Here is a 16,109-nt window from a genome sequence, read left to right on the forward strand (position 1 = left end):
GCCCCTGGGCTCCTCGGTGCTGCCGCGACTTTATTTATTGATTTTACTTTATTTATTTTAATTTATTGAATTGATTTTATAAACTTTATATATTTGTATTTTATTTTATTTTATTTTATTTTATTTTGTTTTGTTTTGTTTTGTTTTATTTATTTTATTTTTCATTTTATTTTATTTCTCATCTTCTTTTTTCTTTTCTCTTTTCAGTTTCCCTTTACTCTTCCATTTCCTTTCCATGTCATGTCATCCCCCTGCGGGCTGCAGACGGGCTCCAGGCGGAGGCTCGGGGGGGCTTCACCTGAACTTCCCCAAACTTCGCGCCCGGCACGAACCCGACGGCTCCCCCGGGGGCTCCCCCGGCGGGGACCGCCCGACCCCCCCGGCCCTCCTCGAGCCCCCCCCGTCCTTCTCCGCCCCGCAGCGCCCCCCTCGGGACGCGGCCGCGGGTGGGTGCCGGAGGGAGGGGGGGTGCGCGCGTGGGTGCGGGGACGCGCGTGGGGGGGGGGGAGACACGAGACGAGGAGGGGGGACACCACGGGTGGTGGTGGGAGGAGGATGGGGGGGTCCCGGCCGTGCCGAGCTGTGTGCGCGGAGTAAATTTCCTCCTGTCATCGGGGCGCGGAGGAGGAGTTTGTTCCCGTGCGCTTTGCTCGGCGGATCGATGTTTGCTGGCATCGCCTCGCCCTGCCTGTATGTGTGTGTGTGTGTGTGTGTGTGTGTGTGCGGGTGTGTGCGGGTGTGTACGTGTGTGTGTGTGTGCGGGTGTGTGTGTGCGCGAGTGTGTGTGCGTGTGAGCGGCAGGCTGCCTCCCCTCCCCAGCCTCCCTGCCCGCTCCCATCTCACTCACTGCCTGGCATCTGCCAGCACGGAACCGGCGGCGCTCGGCGCACACACACACACACACACACACACACACACCCCGCACACACGCACACCCTGCACACACGCACGCACCCCGCACACACACCTCGCACACCCACCCCCGGCACCGCTCCGCCATCCGGCTCTGCGAGGAGGAGGAGGAGGAGGAGAGGAGAGGGAAAGGAGGAAGCAGGCAGCACCCCCCCCACCCCCCCCAGTCTTTCCCGAGCTGCCTTTTGAATCTATCTCTCTACATATCTATTTGGTTATTTATTTCTTCTCGTTCTCTGGCACTGTGGGCGCCTTTCATTCGCTCCTGAGCTTGGATGTTTGAATCAAAGCAAAGCAAGTGTTGCAACAGTTAAAAAAAAAAAAAAAAAAAAAAAGCCAACCAAAAAAAAAAGAGAGAGAGAGAGAGAGAGAGAGAGAGGCAAAGAAAGAAACCTAGATCTGTAAAATAAAATAAAACCCAAACAGGTTCCTATCAGTGGAGTGGAAAGGAGGGGGGCAGGGGCGGCTTGAGGGGGGTGCCGGGGAAGCAGCTGAGAGGCAGAGGCAGAGGAACACGACTCAGGAGCGTCTCAGGGCTCTCGGATCTGGGGACAGAAGTGAGATTGGAGAAAGTAGAGCGATGCCAAGGAGGAAACAGCAAGCACCCAAACGGGCTGCAGGTAAGGAGAAGCCATCCACTTACACGGCTCTGTCTCTCCGCTCCTTCCACTCCTACCCCCCATCTTTATTATTATTTAGGGTCACCCTTGCTTTTCCGGGCTGGATCTTTATTTATTTATCCCCCTCCCCCTCCCTTTCCCTTCCTAACTCCATCGAGCCGGTTTCACTCCGGAGCGCCCAGATCCCGGCTCCGACCCGGGCTGCCCCCAGCGCGCTCCCACCGCGCTCCGGCCCCGCGGCTCCGCGCCGGGCTCGCATCCTGCCCTGGCCAAACTTTCCCCCCAACTTTCTGCTGCTCCCTTCCCCTTCTCCCCCCGGCCCCTTTCCCTACCGGAGCCCAAAGCAGCCTCCCATTTGCTTCCCGCTTCGATTTTTTTTTATACATTTTATTATCTTTTTTTTTTTTTTTTTTTTTCCTCCCCTGTGGTGGTTTTGTTTTCAGACCGCGCGTGTCGCGAAGTGGGTCGGGGTGTTTAATCCTTTATGTCGCCGTGTTTCTGGTGGCAGTGCCGGCGTGTGTGTGTGTGTGCGCGTTGTGTATGCCTGAAATAGTACAGGGACTGTCTCTGCTGATGAACCCGGTGGGGAAGTTCAGCCTTTGATCATCAGTGGTGAAAATTGCAACAGGAAATAAAATGAAACGTTCTGACTGTTAGAAGACAATCCACATTTTCAAATCAAATTCTTCTTTTGTTTTGTAGCTGAGTTTATATATTTGCACATGCCAAGTGGTTTTGCAATTATTCTTTTTTTTTTTTTTTTTTTTTAAGAAGAAAATAGTTTGCAACTTTGGAAGTGTTTTGTTTTGTCATTTGTAGGGTGTTCTTTTTCTTTTGGGGGCCAAGAAAAAGAAACAGATGAGTGGGCCTGTATAGTAAATCTTTTCAAAGAGTTTTCTTTCAGGCTGCTTAATTGCTTTTTATTTTTTTTTAATAGTGTGGTGGGGTTTTGTTTCTGGGAAGCGCAATATGGAAGTTCATTTTTCTTCTGCCAGACCCACCCACTGAAAAATCAGCTTTCCAGTTGATTGCCAGCTTTGATTTGACATTTGATTGATCACCTGTCATCTTGCTGCCTTTGATCTATTCATTCTTGATATATATCAATAAATCACTCACCATGGTAACCCAAGTGCCAATGACGTAAGGCTTGCCCTCTAGATTCTCTTAGCCAGACACGCACAATTATTATCTTGTTTGGCTTTTAATGTAGGCGGGTTTTTTTCCCTTCTTTTTTTCTTTGTGTCCTTCGTCAGATTAGTTCTCAAAAGAAAACTAATATTTCATATTTTAGTTTCAAAATGGTCTACTAATTTTTCCTCCCCTTTCTGAATATTTTCTCCATGTATCATATTATACGTGGGACAAAATGTATGGGCAACTTTAGTGGCATACTTGAATAAACTTTGAAAAGTAGTGCCTGGGTTTCATTCAAAAGTAAATGTTATATTTCAGAAACTGGGACACGTATAACTTTTATAAACTTATGTATTTTACCTTATTCATATAGGTGTAGCACAATGGTATGCAGGCAGAGTCTTTTGGGACATGACCAATGAATGTACCTATGCAGGTTGCTAGTGTGATTGCTGGCAAGCAAAGATCCTTTTAACAGTAAATAACAGTTACGCTAGAAATGCACATATATATATTCAGAAAAACTCTCTGAGGAGTTGCTATTATTGTTTTATTCACAAAGAGGTTATATCTGAGTAAGGCATTAACGTTTTCAACTTGCAGGATAAATAGCTATTTTTTCATGGATGCTGATCATCACAGTGACAGTGCTAGAATTGCTCCTTTTTTCTTTCTGTCAGGAGTACGAGGCTTCATTTTATTTTGTTTTCAAAGTAGAATTTTCACTTGCAATGTGTGTAGTATCTTTTTGTAGCAGGGGCACCCTGTTCTTTTTTAGAAACATAGACTACAGAGTAAGTAAATTCTTGCGAACAAAGCCCATACTGTTGTTTCCCAGGATTTCCCTGCTGAGAATACAGTAAGAAGATATATTTTTATCCAGAATGTTACAGAATTTTTGAGAGTCTTAACGATGAGCTAGAAATGTGAATGACCACAATAATGTCTCTCCATCTTTATTCCCATTATAAAATGTGCATTGGTCTTCCGTGGTGCGTTTCTGTGATTGCATTTGTCCTCAGATCAATGTTTTTTCAGGTGAGCAAAATACTGCAAATGCAGTCCAGTTTCATCCAGCATAACTGATCTGAAGTAGGTTTACACGTTTGCAATAGTTCTCCTGCTTTGAAGTTGTATTTGTGTGTTTGTGGGGGGCAAAGAGGGGTTCAGAGAGCAGACGTGCCTGCTGTCTATAGTTCTCAAAACTGACTTTCATTTTCAGGGACAGCACTGAGGTTCTGTTTTGTATGGTGAGAAATATCTCCAAGTGACAGTAGACAGACTGTGCAATAAGAAATGAATAGCTCATCAAGGCTGATAGCAAATCTCTTTATTCCTTTTATTTAAAGGAGTTAGTACATTATATATTACTTAATTTTCACTTTTATTTATTTTTGCTTGTACAAGTTCAAAGGTATCAGTTGCACTGCATTTTGTCTTGATGGCAGCAGAGATATTGAAGAGAAGTTTGCAACTTTTAGCTTCTTTAGATAGTTCACCTCCAACGGAAGAAAAATGATAAGCCTTATGATTCTGGACATGCCTGCTTTTGTCATTGCTTAAAATTAAATACTATGCACAACTGTAAATAATTACTACCATGCACTGACTTTGAAAGCAGGTTTCTAGTTTGATTAATGAATAATGTAAAGGTTAGAGAGAACCAGCGAGTGAATCAGAAGTGAAGTCCTGCTGTTAGATGAAAATCTATCTAGAGAAATATACATGGCAATTTTGTCCTGTTCTATTATTAATTTTAAGCCTTGTATTCCTAAGAAATATATTACAGACCATTGTAATGAAACAAGGTAGCGTAATTGGATAAATGGGACACTATTTATGTTTGATGATGGGGATTTTTGCTCTCAAATTATACTTTTAAAGATACTTTATTTCATATCAACGCTGAAACTATGTCAAATGCATTTTGATCTTTCCAGGGCCGAGTCTGTTCTGAATCGTCATTCTTTTTTGAGATCGTCATATCCATTTCAATAATTCTTAAAGCAGATTTTCAGGGCTCGTTATATCAGTGCCTGCTTTAGTATCAGACTTCTGTTTACAATAAGCAACCCATTGGGGCTGTAGCTTTCTTCCAAGTGAATCACACCGGGCTTTACACACTGTGGGCCTAATTCTTCTCTCACCCAGGTGCAAAGCAAAAATAGCTTTACTCGCATGGGTGCAGTGGCAATGAGTACTGTCTGCTCCTGTGAGTAAGGAGAGACTCAGGCCCAGAAAGTACTTCATCCTTCAACAAAATGCAGCCACCTCTGGGGTAGAACTCTTGTAACGATTCCACAACAAATGGTAATATATTAACAGAAGGGTGGAAAAAAGGTGGGAGCAAAGCAGAATTGCTATTCAGATTTTATTCCTAGGGGTATGAAATAGCTTTCAAACACAATTTCACTGGATTAAACTCTCCTTTCCCCTGCAGCTTGTTTAAATGTGCATATTTTATTTTGTGATCATGAATTGCTAGTTTGCTTTTTTAAAGCCTGCAAAGACGAATCTGGACTTAACGCCTTTTCCGGCTGCAGTTTTGCATTTGTCTTTCTTTCTTTCCCAATAGGCTATCTGAGAACCAAAGCTCTTGAAAAGTACAGCAGAAACAGATATCGGCCACTTTTATTTTGTTTATTGGTGATGTAGAACAAGGCAGTCTTGTTTTTGGAAAAGTCCTCACACAGCAGCAAACAGAAGATGGTTAGCGATCAGTACTTTAAAGCTGCAGTTTGCACCTTCGTAGTAAAGGTTATTTACAACAGAAACGTATTTAGAAAGTGAAATCCTGCTTTTTAGAGAGCAGAGTAGATGACCAGCTAGGTCTGATACATGCATTTCGGTGATGAAAGGAAGCAATATGTACATGTATTAATAACCAACAGCGTTGTGGTTTTTCAGATATTATTTGTAGCCTTTATTATACGGGAATAGAAACAGTTTCCACGCAAGCAGTACTGAATGAAACTGTAGAAATGGCAGCCCTGCTTTGTTTAAACATCCTCCAGAAACGCAAGTGCACATCAAAACCACCTAAATAGCTCATGCCTCAGAACCTTTCAGTTACTGTGCACATCATGATGCTGACAGATGACAAAAAAGCCAAAGTGTTCACAAACAAGGGAAGGCTTTACATCCCAGTTAATTAAATACATTCCAAAATAGGTACTTTTGCAACTAAAGAGCTACCAAAATTAGTAGCCATCTGCATTAAAATCTGGACCCGGGCTACTAAACCCGAAGCTGCAATGTGATTCTTTCCCATGTCAAAACTCAGGCTTGGATGGGACAATTTGAAATCGCGTTCGGTTCAGTTGTTTCCTTATTTCAGTTTGAATCTCATGTAACAAAGCACAGTATGTTATCACTACATAAAATTGGGACTCACCAAGAGTTCTGCCCCTGTGACGGTAATATAAAATATGTTTCCATCAGTAAATGACATAATTTTATAGCACTTGTGCAAATATGCTTATTGTCAGAAATTCTTCTGCATAAATGCTGTCCCTTCTCTGTGCTCTCTAATAAGAAAGCCTGTTTTCTTCAGAACTGCAGGATTTTGCTATTTCCTCCCGAAGCTTTCTCCTGCTTTTTGCTCTCATTAGTAGCACCCACCTCCAGCAACTGTTTCCCCTAGGAGAGGTCCGTGGAGTTCCTCCGTGGCACAGGGCCGGGGTGAGCCTTTCTCCCGTCACTTTACTTCACATCCCGATGAGGACATCACTCCCAGAGAGCAACTCCAGACTCACGGAAAAAAAAAAAATGCTGTCAGTTGCTGTGGCTGCAATTCCCAACTTAGCAGCAGCAGAGGGAATGGAACTGTACTCTATCAATTACAGTTGGAACCAGAGGCTAAACACTTATTGTGTTAAGCTATTGTGCAGATCTTAAGAGCTCAAATGTAAAAAAAATATCATGTCAGCTCATGGAGGGGAGAATAAGGCCTGGTTCATCTACTGGATGACGTATTATTAGCAAATGCAAAGTAAAATGATTCAAATTGTATTTAATGCCTCTTGGGTTGAGACATGTGTGTACCATATTATGCCTTAAAAAAGATTATCCTACTGACTTTACTGCTAAAATAACCCTTTGTTTTTCCCTATTCTCTTCAAAATGAAAATATTTGTGAAGTTTTACCTCTAAAGCATGCTCATGCAAGCAGAGAGACATTTTCATCTGTCTCCGAATCTGATACAGGAGACAATTGGAAACACATTACACTCACAGCTGAAGTCTTACATTTCATTCGTGCAAGAGCAGTGATTTTTCATTACCTATTTAATTACAATAATTTGCATGAGAGTGGGTCCAGTTCTGCATCTCTTACTCAGCACTTTGCTTCAATGGGTAACTGCCTTGTGTAAAGACTATCTATGTAAGACTGGGCTGTTTAGCTATGAAATTAAATACACATATTTTTTAGCAATGTTTTGCATCTAAAGAGGGACCAGATTCTACCACTAAGCTTTAAAGCATAACCTGCCTTTGAGCTCTGGCTGTAACTTGTCTTACTGAGGGTTGCACGCTGCTCTTTTCTAAGGTCTGTAGGACTGAGATGTTTTACTTGCTTGGCTAACTTCACTTCTCAAACACATTTCCATTCTCTGCGTTAATTATTGAACACTGCTTCTAGGTACCTGTAGATGATACGGTCTTTTAAAGAATCCCTTCTAATGTGCTCTGTTTCATTGTGCACACGAGCAGCAGCTCTCAAGTAAGTGCATGAAGAGGGTTCTGTGAATCGGGAGCCTAAAAGTTCCGGGTAGTTTTAGACATCAAAATCAGCTCTTCCTCGTTAAGGTGACCTCTCACTAGAGGCCACTGGATTTTGGCACCGAGTCATTTTTACCATGTTATAATAACAGCTTTTGCAACTCAGAAATGCCTTGACAGTGAACGGTGTGTTTTTTAAGGTTTCAAGGAGAAAGCCATCATAGAAGCATGCTGTTTCCCATTAGATTTACACATCCCTCTTTAACTGCTGGCTTTTCATTTGTTACCTTGTGAGGTTTTTCGGCAAAAAGAAGTGGAAAAACTGGTCTTATGATCTAAGTGTTGCATTAAGTGTTTCATTTAGGAAAATGAAGAGAATCTTTGTTTCCCAAAAAGAAATGTTTTTCCCCTTTGCCCTAGGAAAAATAAAGTCACAACAATAGTTACAAAATGACAGGATTAGATTGTGAAAAATGCATACTTTATAATGTGCAGCACCCGATGGTTTCAGTTATTGGTGAAATTCTACAGCTAAATGGAACATACAGTCCGAAATGGATAGGAAATAGATCCCTCTCAGGTATGCACACATACATACCTGCAAAACGGATAGCCAAGTGCCTGCCTGGGTGAGGGATGCACTGTTCTTACTGATACAAGCTGGAAAGCTCAGTAGTTTGAAGCAGGTTTTGTGAATTCCACTAATACTTGCCCATGTGTTCAAATTTGTGTGATTTGGGGAGTTGTGTCGACTGAAAGTCCTTTGTTAGTGTGTATTTTATTTAAACCTTCAGCTCCTGGAGTCTGGTAATTAACCAAATACCGAATATACATTCTAAAGGGAAAATGTATTTTAACTCCCCTGCCATGGAGAACTAGAAAGCTTAAAAACATGCAGCCTAAAAGTTCTTGTGTCAGAAGAAAAATACAGCATTCTCAAAGTAACTGTTTTTAGTATCTCATAATTTTCAGCTTGTCTCATGATTTTTGAGGGTGTGATTTGTGATTTTTGAATAAAGAAGGTTGGCAATATTGTGTTTGACTGATTCTCAGGATGAACCGTGCTGTATGTGAATGTGTATATAATTATATATGTATGCACACATAATACCAGTAAACAAAATACATAACATAATGATGGAGTGGAGTTATGTGAAGTGTGGCTCTGAATTTGTATTGCTGTAAACAAAGCAGTTTTGGCTTTGAAAGATCAGACCATTGGTTCTCGAGGAGTGGCTTTCAATTGAAGTTTCATGGAGATTGTTTTTAGTGGCAATTAAATCTAGAAAGTTAATAGCCAGAAACTGTTCTTTAAAGCCTAAACACATGCAAGACCTATGAGGAATGCACAGCCTGTCTTTTTTTTCAGATATAATCAGGCTCAACTTTATTGAAAAAAAATTTACAACTAGCAACATTAATGCCGTATTTTTATTGTATTAATGCAAATGAGATGCTGACTTCTTTCTTTCATCTCCACGGCTTGTATCTATTATAGCTGTATCTTATTCCTTTCTGTGTCTTTTTTTCCCTGTGTTCTGTAAACTGTATCGTCTAATGATACTGAGGCTCATTAAAGTTACTCATAATGGTAGAGACTATTGGAAGCATCCTCAGCTCTAGATGGCAATAGAAAAGCAAAACTACTGAATTTATGGAGAAAACTGATCCAGATCAAGCCTTCCATTCCCATTTTGGGAAACCCTTGAAAGTGACAGGTCAAATTAGAGGAAAAAACTTGCAGGAAGGACTAAGTAATGGAAAGAACAGGTCATTTTTAATATACATCTCTACCTGACAAAGATGAAAAGCAATAAAGTTTAAGGAGCTTTCTGGCTCTTCCTGCATCTCTCTCAAAAGACTCATTTAATTGAAAAGCCTGTTGTGCTTGTTTTTAAGCATGTAAAAAAGAAAAGGGACAGTTTTGCACAAGGCCTAATATTCCATAATATAATCAGAACTGTTACTGTTGTTTTTTTGTTTGTTTGTTAAGTCTCTCTGTTCATATAAAATTAAGACGCACTTATCTTAAATTGTAGTAAATTTCATTCAATATTGCTTTCATAACTTAAAAAATGCTATTAAATATTCCCAAAGCAACTTTGCTGAAGTGATATTTGGTCTGTTTATGTGGGATCAGTGTGGAATTTCTGTAGAAAAGAAGCAGAACACAGTTCTTGTTGTTAATGAAAATAAATAAATTTGCTGGAATACCTTGATAGCAAAGATTTTTCTAGTGAAAGAGCAGATAAAAATGAAAATCTGCACTTTGATATTTGCAGACAACAGACCTATTTCTATCACTGACCCTCCACTTGGATGAAGTCTTATTTTATTTTATTTTTTTTATGAAATGAAAGATTCTACTCTGTATATAAACAATTCTGTGTGAATAGCACTGGGAATCACTACTACAATTCATAAGGTCTGCAATTTTCTTTGTACATATAGGAAGAACTCATTTACTTCCTGCAGCGTGAGTGGACCAAAAAAAAGCTGGATCTTTTCATGATGTACAGTTTTGTACTGAAGAAACATAATCTTATTCTAGCTGGTATGTTCGTCTTCCACAATTAATTTTTTATGTGTTTTTCAGCCATGTCATAACATTTATGAGCACAGTACAAGTAGCATTAAATTAACATGTGAAAGGAAAAAGATGCTAAGTAGTTATATTGATCATCTGTAGCATTAAATGCTAAAAATTAAAAGCTTTCTAGTGCTTTTGATTAGCTGCATGGTTCCTGCTCATATATGTGCACTTTGATAGGAAGTAGATTAATATTTCTTCACACTTAGCACCTTTCTTCCAAGGATTTTGTATTAATGCTATGTACTCCATATAATAACCACAGCATAGTAGAATATTTTGTCCCCATTTTACAGAAAGGCAAATTGAAGCCAGGAGGCATTAACTGATTTGCTCAAGGTCAAACAGCATTTGCTCCTAATTCCCTGCTCTACGTATTAGATCACATTTATATTGTCAGCGCACTTCCAACAGAAAAAGACTGGGCTCCGTTAGCTTCCAGTCCAAATTATCGTTTCTAGGAGGATAGTTTTAGTCAGCATAATTTAAGTTTTTAACTTCCCTATGCTGTCTTCTGATGCATTGTTGGTCAGTGATAAGTTTCAGAACTGGAGGATTTGATTACAGTTACTTTTCTCCCCATATAATGCTCTATATTTCTTTGTCAGACCTGGGATCCAGCTTTGTATTTCTGACAATATATAATGCATTGCTCTGAGAAATATGAAAAGTGTAGTCTAATTATAACCTAACAGGACATACACATTTTCCTCCACGCAGTCTGCCAGAGGTGGTTGGAAATCTCTGGTAATAAACTTTAAGGCTCTGATTTTTGTAAGTCTGCTTCTGAAGTTAAGGGTCTAAATCCTTATGTGGGCATCTAAAGAGAGACTTGAATTTACAAAAGCGTTTAGCCCCAAGCAGTTCCCATGGACTTGCTCTGTTCCCTCTCTTGTGTGAACAGGAATTGTTAAGCCTTGATCAAGGGCAGTGTTGTTTTCCTAAACAGAGATGTATGTATTGCCTATAGAAGAAATATGATGCAAGTAATAGCCTATGGATTCATTAAGGATTGTTTATGTTTATTTTCACACCATATTACCTTTTGGGAATGGTCATTTCAGCCATTATATTGACAAGAACTCAGAATAAATCTTAAGTAATATAGGGCTAATCTGCCTTACCTGGGAGACCACCTGCTACCCTCTCTCACAGAAGCCAGAGCATTCAGGGCTGAATCACTAGGTAGGGCTTTCTTCTCTGGAGCTGGGGAAATGGGAAGTTCTACCATGGCTCCTTTTCGCATGGAAATTAATGCTTGCCTCTATGTCTGAATAGTACGTTATTAGAGTTTGTATTCAAATTCCCAGGATGGGAATTTGTCTCTCTGTGATAATTGATATAATAATATATATTTTTAGTGGTCCAAAATCCTTGAGCTTGAGCCTTGTATATGTAATTTATGTTTATTTCTTGCTGTTATTAACTGTAATTTAGTTGTTGGCGCCTTTCATTGCCTTAGATTGAAGGGAGTGTCTCTATCCCATTGCCCCTCCACAAACAATGCCCTTTTAGGGTTCCTTATCCTGTATCCTTGCCCAGACATTTCCTAGCCTGTCAAATACTGTCATTTTATTCCTTACAGATCATTCACAGTACGTCTCCTGTTGCACACACAAATAAGGAACAAATGCAATCAAGATGCATCATCGTTTAGCATAACAAATAAAAGCCGATCTGTGCAGATTTCCCTTAAAGCATCTCTTAATATGTATTGTCAAAATGTCTAAAGATGTCTTTTACTCATAAGCGTTTAATTATTTGTGACAATTAAACTAATATTCAGAGCAGGAAAAAAATGAGGGTATTAAATATTTTCTCTTGTCAAAAGCTAACAAAACATCACCTGACATCCCAAACTCCTTCAAATTTGTATTTTAAACATACCTTGTAACAGAAAAAAACACTCTTAAACACAATTTCAGGGCCTCATTTCGCAATCCTGGAATTTATATTGAATTTGAGGAAATAGTACTTTTGAAACCAGACCAAAATTAAGAGCACATCATTAAAATATATATCAGTAATGAGTGGCTGAATACTTGATGATTAAGGAGTATCAATTTTAAGTATGCACTTAAATTTAAGCCCAAGAACCCCCTTTGGCTGAATCAGAGGCTCAGACCTGGGTTTTGTAGGCTCAGCCAATTATTGCTTTATTTGCAGATGAGAAAAAAAAAAACAGCTCATATAACACAGACCGAGTCATCAAGCTTCTCTGTGTTCTGAATTATGGATTTTTTGTTTTGTTTTGTCTGATCATTCCTCTGACTGGATGGATTGCTTGAACTGTGCTGTGGATGGGGCAGAACAAGCAGCCAGCATTGCTGCACAGGCCTCAGTTCTGTAACCTACTGGGCAGCACTTTGACATGGAGAAAGTTCAGCTATATGATAACAAAAAGAGGAAAACATGAAGAGCTAGAAAAGAGCAGAAAACCAATGGAGGTCTTGAAAGGACTGATGCTGGGAGTACTGCATAGCCCCGGGCATAGAAATAATATCTATGTCATGGGTGCAACAATTCCTGTCGCCCAGATTGTTTGGGGTTTTCTGTTGAAAGGCTTGATTTCTACTCGTTCTAATGTTTCCAGATCTGAGCTGTTCAAAGCAACATTTTCCATTGCCAAAATCTGTGTTTCCTTTATTAAAATGTTCTTCCTGAAATTTAGGGTAGGATGTTGTTTGGCAAAAGTTTAATAAAAGACGTATGTCAGGGTTTTTGTTTTTTTTCCAAAGCTGTGGGACCACTGCTTTCTGGCAGTGACGTGAACATTTTTCAGAGATGTCTTCTGCTTTCCCTGAAAAAAAAAAAAAAAAATCCACCCAAATTTGTCTGACTTATAAAGTCTAAAAGTTGCTGTTGCCAAAGAATTTTTAGAAGGTGACACAGCATTCTCCAAGCATGCCATCTCCACCACGCATGCTCTGTTCTCAGTTTCTCTTTTTCAATTACAGTCCCTTAAAATATGTGTTAGCAGGGGATAAGTAGGACAATTGCTTACCCTGCTGCACGGATGGCTATGGGTCTGAGCAGTCAAAGCAGAGTGAGGAGATTGTCTGCCCTGAGTGTGCTAGATGGTGCCCTGACCAAGACGGGGCCTGTGTGATAGCAGCTTCTCCACACCTCACATCAGTGCTTGCGGTGGTCAGGGGAAGGTTGGCTACCCCAGCACTGCCTGTACAGGGCTTGGCACCTGCCTTTGTGTGGAGAAAGTTACTTTAAAGGTGCCCAAGATGTGCTCCCTGTCTGTGAAATGGAGATGGTGGCCTGTTTTCACTGAGGGGCACGGCAGGAGTTGAGGCCTGGAGGAGCCCTGCACTGTAGGTAGGCTGGAACAAAGGGTGGAAAATACAGGCAGTTACAAAGCTGTTGTACTAAAAGAGAGCAGCTTAGAGAAAAAATACAAAGAATAATGCCAAGAGTTGCAACCACAGATATCTGTTTAGATAAAAAGGGCCTGTTAGTTTGAGATCTGTTCTCATGCTGCAACATGCAAATCGCAGATCGCCGATCACTGTGTCGCTGTGAAGGCAACCGCCATTTACCTCAGCAGGCGCTGGGCCCTTGCAACACCGACTTTTGTTTCTCTTGGGGCAGGGCTTTGTATTTTATTCTATTTGTTGCTCTATGGGAGACTTTTTATAGAAATTGAATCTTTCTATCTGGAAGTCAGTGACAAAATTTGAACCAGGAGCAGTGAGAGCAGAGCAGGATGTTGTCAGGGCACTGTGAAGTTTTGTGTCACCTCCCAGATGTTGTATGTTAAATAGCTAGAATCCTGAGAATGTTAATCTAGAAAACAGTCACCCTCACATTACTCTTTTGTTGTTTCTGTGAACTTATTAGATATTTTATCATCTTGTGATTTGGGTTAAACAGAGGTAAATCACTTGGAGTAATATTTATGGGGGAGGGGGAATGTTATGACACTGACATCTGGGTTTCCACTTGTTTGGACTAGGGACATTTTACCTTAATCATTCCCAAACATCTCTGCTAAAATACCTTCTTTCCTTTTTTTTTTATCACCTATGAGGTATAGCCAGACAGGTTTTCAATTGGTGCCTGTGTGTTAGGGGTTGAGTGCTGAAATTTGTTGTTGGCGAGGATACGAAAAGTCTCATTCTTGTATTTGTCCTCTTTCATTAAGATTGTTTGGAAACATTTCAATTCAGTTAAAATACACTATTTTCAATATACAAAGTATGTACAGGGGAACAAGGGACTGATTATGAGTTTCTCCAAGGAAATATGCATCTCTTAGTCATCATCCTACAACTGGGAAAGTTCTAATGCATGACATCTATATAATTTAACCTAATAATTTTTTTTTTAGAGTGATGTAATGTGGAGAGTGACCTGGACTTTGTAAAAGTTCCCCTACTTACTACAGATTCCCAAGGGCAATGTAACATTCTAGACAGTGTTTTATATGCCCTGATTAAAATATAACATATTTTTGCATTTCCTGTGCAGTGACCTGTTAGTGCTCATAGACAGAACACTTAAAGAACAGTTACAAGGAGACATTTCCAAATGTGCCTAATATGCAAGAGTTTTTATAACATTCTTATTTCATTTGAAATTGCAGCTACAGCAGGAACCATTCAGACGGCGCATTGATTTAACTTTTTAATCCACTGTTTTGCTACGTCAAGTAAAATAAATGTTTGTTTTTAGCTCCGTTTTTTTGCATCGCTAAAACTCATAACTACTTGCTTTAAGCTTGGGATTCTAAAGGGAGCTACATTATCTGAGATTTAGAGCTCACTTTTTGTAGCTGCTTTCTCACAACTCCCCCAAGAAAAAAAAAATACAAAAGTACTACTTTAGCAAAAAGGGCTTTTATATCTCTATCAATTATAGAAACACCAGCTGCAGTAGATTACAAATGTGTTTGGCTGATTGTGATGTTGTGTGGGGAAAACTGTCACAAGGAGCTGGATTCTGTTCTCCCCGACAGCACCGGGATGTCGCACAGCTCCCCGGGCTGCAGCCGGCACTTCTGTCAAAGCTGGAGTGGGCAAGAACAGGATCCGGCTTGGAGACTGCCAAATTGCATACTGCCAAATCTAGCTCCCTACTTGTGCACATGTCCTGGTGCTAAGAAAAAATATGGAGCTGTTGAACACGAACACAAGTGCTAACCGTGTATCATTGTGTATGCGTCTTTCTGAGCACTGAAGAAAAAGCCACGCCAATACATCTGTAACCTGGACCAGAAACCTCTGGGGAGAATCAGTACAGTTATTGGTGTTCTTTATTTTTTATATCCAAGATATTTGTTTAGTTTTACATGCTTGAAGAACAAAGAACACCACAAAACAAAAACTGTTTGACAGGCCCATAAAGGTAGAGGAGTTGGCAGTCATGCAGTAAAGAAATAGGGTTTCAAGATAAGCAATGCAAGATGGGCAATTTAGCATTTTGGTGGTGTTGAGCTCAAGAAAAATTAGTGTATTGAAGTGTGTGCAGGTCATATCACACCGCTAATATCCCGGGACAAAAGGGTAGCAGCATAAGGGCTTTCAGTTGGTTGCATCTTAGTTACTGTTTCATTTAGCTTATTGTACTTTGAGTTGCTCTGGGAGTACTTGGTTGGGCACTGGTTTATTTTAACAAAGAGAAACTGACATAGCAAAGTTCTGTGTATATTTTACAGTGAAAATGCAGTTTTCTATTTTCATTTAATCCCAGGAATGTTGGCATTTTCCAGGCTGTCAAACAAATGAGTGCACTGGAGGACAGTTAGATGTGTCTGTCTAGTTCATCTATCTAATCTGCCTCATTTCTAATGTGCCCATCACCATAGTGTCTAGGCGGAAAGTATCTGCCCTGATTTTGCTTTTTGTCTTTATTGGCTGTGGTAACTTAATTGAGTTGTAAGAGCTTTCAGATCCATCTGCAAAAATAATAACAAAAACATTATCAGAATAATGATTCATTTTTGCACTCATACTCAGAATTTCCTCTTCCTCGTCTGAGTGTATTTGGCTAGTTGATTACTGTTGCCTTATCTAGAAGAGGTTATATTTTGAAGGTTTTTTATTAAATTGGAGTTTTACCTGAGTCAGCAGTGACTCAAAACTTTATTTGGCTTCTGAAGTGAATTCACTCATGTCCTC

General features: G+C 40.2%; 1 protein-coding gene across 5 annotated transcripts in view; it reads left to right on the plus strand.

The window, feature by feature from the left end:
• The window catches only part of TSHZ2 (teashirt zinc finger homeobox 2), a 230,466-nt gene continuing 214,357 nt past the window's right edge, over positions 1-16,109 (plus strand). For 3 of the 5 annotated variants that reach the window (XM_072026555.1, XM_038166381.2, XM_038166382.2), the window contains exons 1-2: positions 1-1,532; positions 9,843-9,945. In XM_072026555.1, coding sequence (XP_071882656.1) covers positions 9,900-9,945 — 46 coding nt within the window. In that variant the 5' untranslated portion in view covers positions 1-1,532; positions 9,843-9,899. The remainder of the gene's footprint in view (positions 1,533-9,842; positions 9,946-16,109) is intronic. The other 2 variants (XM_027473143.3, XM_013105558.5) reach the window with 2 other exon arrangements.

The sequence above is a fragment of the Anas platyrhynchos genome, chromosome 21 (genome assembly GCF_047663525.1).
Source record: "Anas platyrhynchos isolate ZD024472 breed Pekin duck chromosome 21, IASCAAS_PekinDuck_T2T, whole genome shotgun sequence".
Lineage (NCBI taxonomy): Eukaryota > Metazoa > Chordata > Aves > Anseriformes > Anatidae > Anas > Anas platyrhynchos.